We start from the raw sequence: 12,104 nt of genomic DNA on the forward strand, positions 1-12,104 counted from the left end.
ATATTTGCTCTTTTCTTGTGAAATTCTGAATCGTTAGTCTATCATTATTTAGTCTAAAACAATCTGAGAAGCAAAAATCACTTTTTTTGTTGACAGATCAGACAGCTGACCTACACGTTTTTTTGTTCAATATGTAAAGTACATTTTATTGCAGGTATAATGATTAAACAAACAATAATAAAACAAATCCACTGAAATATTTCAAATAGGAAAGCTTGTACTGAAATATATATATAAATGTGTACAAAAATAATTGCTATTACCATCACATTTCACTGCATAATAATATATATATGATATGTATATGATAAACCAAAGCTAAAACCAAAAGTTGATCAGTTGCTACAGTATGTAGGCCTAATGTAGAAAAACAAGTTACAACTCCATATCTCACATGTCTATAGTCCTGAGAATATTTAGGATTATTTTATGAAACTTTAAATTTTTAGCTGCACGATAGAAAGTAGAAAACAAAAATACTGTATTTACATTCAGACCACATTTTCATAGTGAGAATAGAATTGACTGAAATCCCACATACATCATTAAAATCTTGTTTTGTTACTATAAAAGAGAATATAAAGCAGATGCATTTTACTGTCACTCTATGAGAAAAAACTTTAAACCATTTAAAAAATATATATATAGATGAAATGGTTTGAACATTTGTTGATCACTCCGTATCAGACGGCTTCTCAAGCTTCTCCTCAGCTGCCACAGTGTCTGAGTCGGACACTTCTGCTTTGCTTTCTTCGGTTGCGTGGGTTCGACAGTAGTCATTTACTGACTGTGTCTTGTTCTGCTTTGTCAAGGCGGAAATGTCCAAAACGGCCGGTGTGTTCTGATAGTCGCTGGGTGTCAGGTCGAGCATGTTATGGTAGAGCTGAAAGAGGAAGGATATAATTTACATGTTTGTCCAGCCGTGGAGGTTAATAGACTCTTTCTACCACCAATATGTTGCTCTGCAGGCCTATACCTTCTCCTCTCTGTCTGTCAGCTGATCACACATGAAGGACAGCAGTTTGGAGAACGATGGCCGGTCGCAGGGATCCAGAGCCCAACACTGGCACATCATCCCGTACCTGGAGAACAAAGTTATTGAGAAAGGAGATGAAATAGTTTGCAATAGTTCCCGTATCTAGATTCTCAGTTACCAGTGATATCTAGAAGTCAAAGGTCGCTGCACTGCTGTGTTTGTTTTTTGAAGACAGTGGTGGAAGAATACTCAGATCCTTTACTTAAGTGCCAATACAATAATGTAAAATACTCCATTACAAGTAAAAGTTCTGCATTCAAAATATGTAAAAGTACAGAAGTATTATCAGCAAAATGTACTTAAAGCATCAAAAGTACTGTTAAATGGCCCATTTCATAGTGTTATATATAGATTATATTAGTGGATAATTGTTAATTCTGTATTTATGTGTAGTGTAAGAGGAATTTTACTGTTGTAGCTGGTCGAGGTGGAGCTGGTTTAACTATTTTATATACAGTTCAATCTGTAACAGTAGAAATACCACAATGTTATAAAGTGCTGGCTACAATTGGATCAAAACAAATCTTTCTTAAAACAATTGTAAAGATCTGTTAGTGCAGTTAGTTCAACCAACTTAGTCGATTAATTCAACTAATCAGTCGTTTTGGTCTGAGTCGACTAAGATTTCTTTAGTTGTTTAATCCTTTTAAATGCTTTTTTTCATGCTGAATGACTTATTTCCAAGAAACTTATGAGCACAATTCTGGTAAACACAAGATTTAAAGTTGCGCTTTTTTGTGATTCTTCAGTTTTACAGATCTGTCGATTAAATCAACTAATCGATAAGTCGACAAAATTGTATGAGTGTTGGTCGACAAAGAATTGTTTTGGTCGAGGACAGCCCTAGTTCAACCTGTTTTTAATTCATATGAATCTGTCTAAACAAAGAACTTTATCTCTTCTAACTGCACTGGTGGATTTTTTGTATTAAAGTAACTAGTAATTAAAGTACTAAAATAACTAGTGAAGTAAAAAGGACAATACTCCCTTCTGAAATGTAGTGAAGTAGAAGCATAAAGTAGCATAAAAAATAGTAACAGAAACACTCAAGTAAAGTACAAGTACCTCAAAATACACTTAGTTACTTTCCACCACTGCTTGCAGATGTTGCCACAAAAAAATCTATATCAGCATGTATATTTATTATGCCGTCTCATACAGTTTTTAATGCTACTCTTCATTGTGATTATTGTGGTTAAAATATCAACTTTATCATGACAGTGTACAGAGGTGATTCTGAAACTGCTCAGTGTCTTAAATATAGAGAAACATAATGGTTGTATACAGACAGAGGACACGTACACAGACTCGTTGGCGTAGTATGGACACTCCATCTTAAATCCTCTCTCAATCATTGAGTAGAACGTGTGATCCACTTTCATGCCCGGGTACGGAGTAACACCTGAGAGTTACACACACACACACACACACACACACAGAGTTAGCAATAGGAACTGATTATATGCTCGTCTTTTAAATGTACTGCTCATGGAGAGGGATGGTTACCAAGTGAGAAGATCTCCCAGAGCAGAATGCCGTAAGCCCAGACGTCACTCTTCATGGTGTAGATCCCCTGAAAGGTGCTCTCAGGTGCCATCCACTTCACTGGCAAACGCACCTGCAACACCCACATAATGTGTGAGAAGTGATAAAAAAAAAAGATACAGAACTTAGCAACCAATGAATGCTGTAAAATATAACCCTCATACATTTCCTCTCACGACATAGTTGGAGTCGTTGTCGATGTCCCGGGCCAGTCCGAAGTCACCAATTTTCACCAGTCTGCCCTTTGTCACCAACACGTTTCGAGCTGCCAGGTCTCGATGGATACACTGCAGACAGACAGGACCGATCATCAGGAGGTTTACTTCAATCACTCAACAACACATAATCCACAAAGCATGTGACTGCAGTTTGACATTCGAACATTTTGTTTTCTTGGTTGACAACAATTTTACATTTACGTTTTATAATGTCCATAAAATTTGGCATTTAAATGCAAAGAGTTTCGACCTTCGTTTCTTACATTTTTGGAGGAGAGGAACTCCATCCCTTTGGCCACTTGGAAGGCAAAGCTGAGCAGGTCATCAAAGGTCAGTGATTGCAGGTCCTCTGTCTGATCGTGTGGATCTTCATACATCGCTGGGTCTGCAGATAAACTGGGATCGGTTAGGATGACCACGGCTCAGAGGGACCTGTTAGTCTCTGCTCGGACAACTGAAGTTGTTAATATGTCAGTCTATCTCTTTGACAACATGCATGTTCACCTTCAAAGCTGTCCATATCACCGGAGTTGATGGTGAGGAGGCCGATCTCTTCCTGCCCTCTCGCGGTAGAGCTGTGCATGGGCATGTAATTGTCCACTGCTGTGTCCAGCTCACTGAGGAAACACAAACGTGTTCAGAGTCATTTTACAAATATGCCTGCACTTATATAGAATCTTGTCTTTATGTTTGATCTCCCCTTTGTTGCCCTCATTGCTCTTCCCACCCCTTGTTTCCCCATTGTTCCCACCCAGAGCTCTTCCTCGGCTGCAGGTTGTGGTAAAGGTTGCTGAAACGGTCCTTGTTGAAGGCGTCGGTCACAGACTTGTGGTAGAGCTCTCTGTTTGTCTTCAGGTAGTTCAGTAGATCTCCATAACAGCAGTACTGGAAAATCAGGTATATGGGTCCTATATGGGGAAAACAAATAATAAAAGGGGTTAAGATGATCTGAAATCATGGCACTATAGATGTATCCCATCTGATAAAAGCCACACGCTTTTATCAGTTGGGATGTTTACAAATGTGTTGTGCATGTGTGTAATTAGCAGTGGTACCTGTCTCTGTGCATGCCCCAAGCAGGTTAACAACGTTGGCATGGTGACCGATGTGAGTCAGCATCTTGAGCTCCGACATCAGAGCCTCCTTCTCCACCGTCTGGTGTTTCTCTGCAACGTCAAAAATGTCACATCAGCTGCTGAAATGACCTCCGTAACATTTTGCATTTTGCTCACAGAATAAATATTTGAAACACTGACCTTTAAGCATCTTGACGGCCACCTGCTGTGAGACTCCAGGCTTCTTGATGCCATAAGCTGTAGCCTGGACCACCATGCCAAAAGCCCCCGAGCCCAGTTCTTGACCTGAGGAGGACACGGAAACACTCAGCACACCTTACAGGCAAGTGTAACTTTATTGCCACATAGTAATGAGACTTCCAAACATAACATAAAAAAATCTGAAAATGATGGACATTACAGTACTCATGACTGTACTTCAGTACAGTTTTGAGGTATTTGTATTTTTCCATTTCATGCTACTTCTATTCTACGTTCTCCTTGTCATTTTTCAGATGTCTATGAGTTGTTATTAGTTCCACCAAAGACTGATTTCCCTTTTAAACCTCTCAGATGGTTGAATTTAAATATTTGATTTGATGTTTATTATTATTGTGTCATGTATAAATAATATGCCCAGCCCAAGCGGGCTTAAGAGGACACCATTATTTAGAAAATAAAGAAAAGAAAATGGCAGAAACCAGAGTAGCAACATAAATTATAAATAATACTAAACAAATAAACCATCCTGGCGTGAGAAACAAAAGTAGCCAATTTATAAGCAATAAAATTAAATAGCCATTCCATTCTGTCATCATCAGTGCACCAAAACATTTCTGGATTTTCAATTTCATTTAAAATAGATAAGCAACTAAATAAGGTAAAACCAAAGAGGTAAAACGCTCCAAAAATTAACAAAAAATGCAAAGATTACAAAAAAACATCTGAAAAATGAATCCAAATTTATGTAGCAGAATTTCATTCTTTTTTTTCCCTCTCCCATCAATCATCTTACAACCCCTCTGATTTATTTTGTGACCCTTTGAAGGGGCCCAGCCCCCAGGTTGGGAACCACAGGAGTAAACTAGTACTTTTAGTTTTAATACGTAAATTTAGCTGATAATACATTTGTACTAAATAGGATTTAAAATACAGGTTTTTAAATTTACAATTTTTTTTACATTACTTGTAATGAAGTATTTGTGGTATCATGTGTAATGCTTGGTATACTGTAGTTCATACCCAGTTCCAGGTTCTCCCTGGGAAACTCCCATTTCAGGTCGTACCCAAAATCCTTGAAGTTTATGTAGATGTAATCGTTGTCATTGGGTCCAACCATCTGGATTATCTGAAGCTGTGGCTGATACTGGGGTTTCTATTGGAAACACAAAGGGGTTGGCACCATGTTCTTGTGTGTGTGTGTGTGTTTGTCTACGTGTCAATGTGTAATACGTACCTTCTTTTTGACAAAGTACATGAGCACCACAATAACTACTGCCAAAGCCAGGAGCAGAAGCATACTGCCCGCTCTCAGCACCATCAAGCTGCCGTCATCAGTATTCTGAGCACCTAAAAACAGGGATGAAGGACACTTTCTCATGACAGTCATAAAAAAATTTAGGATTTTGATGTGAAATCAATCTTGCTACCTTTGGAGGCCTCGGGGGTGGTGGGTAGTTGGTACCATATTGAGTCTCTGGATTGCCAGGAGCCAACTGAGTTTGTCAGGTGAAACCTTAAACGGTGTCCATCCACTAGATTTCTGCTCAGAGAGCTCTTGATTGTCTTCTCACACAAGACATCAGAGTCTGTTTGAAAGGCATCTGGGATCTCCTTCCAGGAAGAGTCTGTTTCACAGCTGCTGTGAGACAAAGAGCAGGAAACTTGAGCAAATCTGAGTGTGAGTGTGCAACAGGGCTACAATGCTTTGACAATCAGCATACCTGTCATTGGACAAAGAACAAGACATCCAGGTATAATTTGCAGGCACAAGGCTCGCAGTCTCAAAGGTGACGGTATTATTGGCGTTGTTAATCCTGAATTTGAACTTTGGTGTGTCTGAAACAAAGTCAGTGGACAATAAGCTTTGCACCATTTAAAATTGTTAAGTTTTAAAAGTGATATAATTGTGCAGAAGTTAATACCAGACGTTACCAGACGCACACAATACATCTCTCTTACCTACAACACACACTGATATAGTCCTTGTTTCTTTTTGTCCTCCAGCCTCCAAGTGTAATTTATAATCTCCTGATTTGAGTACATCACATAGCTTCACAGTCCTGAGAAGACAACATTCATATGAAAACATCCAAACCTCGTACTACTTTAATAAAGCATCTCACATCATCAGCGTAGAAATGTACATGAACATTAATAGACAGCTATGCATCGTTTTTAGGAGTCCAGCTCAAGAAACATTGCTTCATGCAGCTACCTGTGTTTTGTTACCCAGTTGTCTCTGATGCATTTAGTCAGATTTTTATCAGGAGCTTCCCAGTAACAGTGCTGGAGCACAGGGTGGTAGGAAACACTGGCTTGCAAACAGGAGCGGTTCTGAGCTGGTACGATCTTGCTCTTATCCAGCTGGACAGAGATGAAACCCTCAGCTGAGGCAACACAAGAATGAATAAAAGGTATAAAATGGGACTAAACATTAGAAAGAACATTTGAAATGACTACACATACAGAAAGAAAGAATAAAGTGAAATTTGTTCTACTAACCTTGGACATGAATGTGAACAGACTTTTTGTTGCTTTGAGTACTGCAGGTATATGTGCCACTATGGTTCACACTAACTGAGTCGATGAACAGGTAGGCCATCTGATTTTTTCCATGCGAGTCTCTTATAATGCAGATCTGGGAAAAATATATAGTTATATAGTTGTTAGTTAGTAGTATTAGTATAGTTGTTATGATTTGAAAGATTAATGTAGTAGTTTATGCTTTATCTCTTAGACTTTTAGAAGTATTACAATGTAAGTTTTAAGACATCCATAAAAAGAGAGAATTCAAATTTGTTCACATGAAAATCGAAAGAAAATCTCAATGGTGTCGGTGGGAATAACTGTACCTCCCCCTTGATTTTAGAAGGGCATGCAAATGTTGTGGGGTCCATTGTTTTGTTGCCATTCTCCCACACAAGTGACGGCCTCCCATACTCTTGTATGCGGCAGCGAAGAAGTAAAGACTCACCAGGGCTCACGGTCACATTAGAAACATCATCATTTCTCATAGAGTCACTATTTGGGTCTGAAACACACAACAGGGCCTCAAGTCAATCACTTATTTTAATTGTACCTGAATAATTGTTTGCTATGATTAATTAACCTCAATTATTTTCTGTTGAAGAACAAAACACTTTAACTTGCACACTTTGCTAACGTTATTATGTTATTGCACACTTGCTAATGGGTTATTCTATATTTATAATTTTGATTTTTTTTTAGGCTAGTTGTAGTAGTCAGGTTTATTTATAGTGTATTGTCATATAGTGATATATTTCTTTAGTGTTGACATGTACATTTTATATACTGTTCCTGTGCATTGCTTGGATAGCCTGCTGCTGTAACACAATAACTTCCCAATTTGGGATCAATAAAGTACATCTATCTATCTATCTAGCTATCTATCTATTAGAGATAGTCCCAGCATGACTTTTTAAGATGGTTGAAATGAAAACTGAGCAAATTAGCTTCCGTCTGTGATCATTTATTATGGATGAATCATTTATAGGATGCATTTAATTAATTTGTTGAAATACTTAATTACCGTAGTCATAGACTTGGGAGCATTCTTGTCCTTCAGCGTTGGTGGCACAGCACATCACTCCACCCTCAGCATATTCAATACTGGATATTGTGCTACCTGCCCTTTCACTGTTTGCATGAACATCTTTCCCAGCTTTTTTTCTGTTCAAAAGGAGGATTATTCAGAAAATCATACTATTTTAAGATGTTTTTTTATAAGGTTAGTGTCAGACATTGTTATCAGTTAAACATCTTACCGAGACCATTCAAGGGTGGGCTTTGGGCAGCCCTCAGAGGTGCATGTGAAAAAAGGGGAACGCCCTTTGACATTTACTTTGTCGAGTGTCAGCTTTGGTTTTGTGGGACGTTCTAGAAAACACAAACACATTTTTTTTTTACATTTTAACAACATCAAACAGTCAGACTAGTAGAGACGTGATGAGATATGAGAGAGCTGCTACTCACTCATCACTACCAGCAGAGACACAGTCATTGAGGACCTGGTCCCGTCGCTAGTTTCACAGCTCAGCGTGTATTCCCCTGAATCTGCCTCAGAAAGTGGTGGCAGGATGATAGAGTGACTTCCATTTCTGGTGAGGTTTAAGAAGAAGCCTCAGTTTAATCATAGGGGAAACACCTAAATACACACACACACACACACACACACACACACATAGACATTCACTTACGCTGTCAACATTGGGTCTGCTCCTCTGATCCAGTGGCAAACAGGGTATTCAGAGAAGTGCTCCAGGGAGATGATGAGTTTCTTACCAACGCACACTTCTACGCTGACAGAACCAGATGCATTCAGATAGTCGGCTGGCTCAAAACATGCCACCTGGAAGACAAAACTCACCATTTGATTATCCTGCATTAAGTAGCCTTCGGTGTGGTCCCTTAAAAAATAGAAATTTATTCAAGTGTGCTATTAGTATAATATAGTTGCAGTACAAAATACAACTTAGATGTAAAGTAGTTGTGTACTCAAAGTTTACTGTTCTTACACTTAAAAGTATACTTTTATGAACTAAAAAGTGGGCCAATTTAGTCCCAAGAAGTATTGAATTAGTTCACTGATATTAGTATATTAACCACAAAGTATACTTCAGGGAGATATACTTGAACTTTACTTAAGTATACTTCATAAAATAAACTTGAAGTATACTACTTTTTCGTAACAAGATTTTGTATAACTGTTGCAAACACATAAACAAAAAAGGCTGACATTTATACCAGTAATTTGAGGCGTACAAGGCTATTTGATGTCTGTGGACCAAGTATACCAAGCTAAATGTAGTCATGCTTTACATGTCAAAGATAATAACTTGTCTTGTGTCTGCTTTTACAGGTGTCATCTTATATCTCAAGGTTATAGATAAACGGGAAGACTTCAAACTGATGAGCAGAAATAAAACGAGTAAATTTAGTCAAGTTTGTGCTATTTCCCTCTCTGATGTTTCACAACCTCTTATTTGCTCGGCCGTTTAGTTTTTCTGTTTCCAAGTGAATCCATATAATGTACTCTAAAAGACAAAACATCTTTATTTAGTCTGTTAATATGGTTGCATGTATGGCTGTATGGCTCATGACAATAATGTATCTGCTGGACAAACGCACTTTAAAAAGCAAACATTAAATAACATTATGATCTGTAAAACCTGCTGTCTAAATGTAAAATATGTCCAAATTCACATTCCCTGTACATTCACAGGAGCTTACCAAGGAATAACAGTCTCCCTTAGCTCAATAATGACTGAAATATACAGTTGACTAGTACATATATGTACTAGAGTGGCACACAGTGGCATCTTTTTACCTGAGGAGTTGGCACACAGGGCTGATTCTGCGCATCAGAGCAGTGAAGCTTGACAGCACACAGCAGAAAGACAGCTAAGACAGAAAAAAAATAACTTTATTCTAAATGTTTGTAAATGTTTTCTGAACAGCCTGAGGCAATTTAAAAAAGAAGAAGGTATTTTCAAGAAATAGACATGAGAAATGCAATAATAAAAACAAGGAACAAACAATAATGTCATATAGATAAGTTAATTTCCTAGTTTCTGTCCTTTCAGTGGTTTATTATACTGTTTACACTGTATAAAATAAATAGATTTTTTACTGGACTCTGTATTCTTCTAAATAATTGTTAAAACCGCATTTCACTCATTTGGTTATTACAGGGACATACCCATATGGTTTTATATTTGTGATATTTCTTTATTCCAACAGAGTTTACTTTTTATGATGGATAAAGTGTCAGGTTATGATCTAAAAGGTTCCTCATACTACTGTACTGTTGAACTACAGCTGAACTTCGACATTGAACCAAAATGTTTTATAATTAAACATTTTATTCTGAGATATACTAGTTATTTAATCTGAAAAAAAATGCAATATGAAAGATATCCTAAAAATATTTTTGAAAATATTATTAAAAAACATTTATATTTATTTAATTCATAAACATCCTTAAATTCTGAGCATTTTTTTTTATAATTCACTTTGTCAACACTGCCAATAACAGAGACCTGAAGTGGTCTGACTCACCCGCAATCATATTTCTCTGCCTCCGCATTGATGCTTTCTCTCTATCAGTGTGTCACATAACTCATCACTCATCACAGGTCAGACAGCGAAACTTACTGTAGAAAACGTGTGCGAGTCCTTTTAAACAGAGGAAGTTTCACTGGAAGCCACGCCTGCATGGCTGCAAGAGCGCGAAACAGACGCAAGATAATCATCAATCAATGCGCAAGAAACTGATAATGTCATAATGAAATATGATGGAGTAGGATAAGAAAATATACAGTAGGAGTGAGCTGTTTTTTTAACCTTTTTGAGTAAAATATGCTTAAAAATATTTGTGATGATGGGAGCAAGAATACCATACAAATACAATTATGCACATTTAAGTCGTTATAAAGTCGTAATTAAAGTCCTTTTGGAAAAACAAATAAGATTATAAGAAAATATGAAGTAGGAATTACTGTTTTTATCCTTTTCAGTAAAATATATGGGGTGGGATAAGAAAATATACAGTAGGAGTGAGCTGTTTTTTCTTTTTTTATCCTTTTGAGTAAAATAAGATTACAAATATTTGTGATGATGGGAGCAAGAATACCATACAAATACAATAATGCACATTGAAGTCGTTACAAAGTCGTATTTATAGTCTTTTTGGAGAAACAATATAAGAAAATATACAGAACTGTTTTTATCCTTTTCAGTAAAATATGCTTACAAATATTTGTGATGTAACCAAGTAGGAGAAGACGCTGATTAAAAAACGAAGTGTGATTTTTAAAATATGTTTCCAAATAAAATTATTTAATATTTCTTGCAGTATATTATTTCACTTCTCAAATGTATATATATAAATATATATATATATATATATATATATATATATATATTTTGTAAATATGTTTTATTGATTTTCAAAGATTTTATCCCACAAAAATAACAGATACAAAACATGTATAAGTCAAACAAAATAGATATTCATCAGATCTGTTTACAAAGTAAAGTCCAAATTCCCTTCCCTATCCCCCTCCCTACCCACCCACCCACCCACACATCCATAGGATCACAGGTTACAAAATACATTTAGGTGCATAAAGGAAAGATATACAATAAACAAAAGGCAGGGGGGAAGCTTCTCAAATATTTTAATTGATTTTTAAAATAATAATAAAAATATATATATATATTATTATATATTTTATTATATTATATTATATATTTTATTATATTAATTTTGTATTATTACTTATTATTATGTTTTGCCATTCCCTTAGTTTTGTCCTAATATTGTTTTTGTCATACATTTTTTCTGTGCAAACTGTACTGTAAGTTTCTATAAATTCAGTTATTAAATGTAGCAGTGGCAATAATTTAAGACACTGATAAAAAAACGAAAAGTGTGATTTTTAAAATATGTTTCCAAATAAAATTATTTTACATTTCTTGCAGTATATTATTTCGCTTCTCAAATATTTTAATTGTTTTTTTTAAATAATAATAATAAAAAATACTTCTCCTGTCTATTATGTTTTTGCCATTCCCTTGGTTTTTTCCTAATATTGTTTTGCATTTTTTTCTGTGCAGACTGTACTGTATGTTTCTCATACACACACATACTTACATTATTGGTTTTGCATTCACAATATCAAGGTGCTGCAAACTCAATTTTGCAGCACATTTGCAGCAGGTAAACTCTGCCAAACGTTACCCACAATGCACCGCGATGCTAGCAGCTCCCTAGCAGAGCAGCCTGCAAAACAACAACAACAGGCTACTCTGTGAGGAAGGCTGCTGCTGCTGCATGAGTAAAATATACTATAAATATTTGTGATGGAATATGAAGGGAGCAAGAATACCATACAAATACAATAATGCACATTGAAGTCTTTACAAAGTCATATTTATAGTCCATTTGGAGAAACAATTGAGAAAATATAATGTACTGTTTTTATCCTTTTCAGTAAAATATGCTTA

General features: G+C 36.2%; 1 protein-coding gene across 2 annotated transcripts; it reads right to left on the minus strand.

The window, feature by feature from the left end:
- Window positions 1-117: 117 nt before the first annotated feature.
- On the minus strand, window positions 118-10,268 carry LOC141759477 (receptor-type tyrosine-protein kinase FLT3-like). Of its 2 annotated transcripts, none has more exons than XM_074621580.1 (24): window positions 10,155-10,268; window positions 9,424-9,497; window positions 8,294-8,445; window positions 8,070-8,194; window positions 7,862-7,973; window positions 7,627-7,766; window positions 6,929-7,107; window positions 6,579-6,714; window positions 6,292-6,463; window positions 6,036-6,136; window positions 5,798-5,912; window positions 5,504-5,712; window positions 5,311-5,423; window positions 5,097-5,229; window positions 4,056-4,160; window positions 3,855-3,965; window positions 3,551-3,707; window positions 3,304-3,416; window positions 3,063-3,184; window positions 2,746-2,868; window positions 2,543-2,654; window positions 2,339-2,438; window positions 977-1,082; window positions 118-883 (listed from the first exon to the last, which is right to left on the minus strand). In XM_074621580.1, the coding sequence occupies exons 1-24, from the start codon at window positions 10,180-10,182 to the stop codon at window positions 674-676; spliced, it is 3,048 nt and encodes a 1,015-aa protein (XP_074477681.1). In that variant the 5' UTR covers window positions 10,183-10,268; the 3' UTR covers window positions 118-673. The 2 variants fall into 2 exon arrangements, with proteins under 2 accessions (XP_074477681.1, XP_074477680.1); XM_074621579.1 differs by having other exon boundaries at window positions 5,504-5,715.
- Between the last annotated feature and the right edge of the window lie 1,836 nt (window positions 10,269-12,104).

Source organism: Sebastes fasciatus, chromosome 21, assembly GCF_043250625.1.
Source record: "Sebastes fasciatus isolate fSebFas1 chromosome 21, fSebFas1.pri, whole genome shotgun sequence".
Lineage (NCBI taxonomy): Eukaryota > Metazoa > Chordata > Actinopteri > Perciformes > Sebastidae > Sebastes > Sebastes fasciatus.

Coding starts and splice junctions, on each gene's coding strand:
- LOC141759477 (XM_074621579.1), bottom strand. CDS start 10,182: ATGCGGAGGCAGAGAAATATGATTGCGG. Junction 7,108..7,626: donor CTCCCAAGTCTATGACTACG/GTAATTAAGTAT, acceptor TGTGTGTTTCAG/ACCCAAATAGTGACTCTATG. Junction 2,439..2,542: donor CTGGGAGATCTTCTCACTTG/GTAACCATCCCT, acceptor TGTAACTCTCAG/GTGTTACTCCGTACCCGGGC.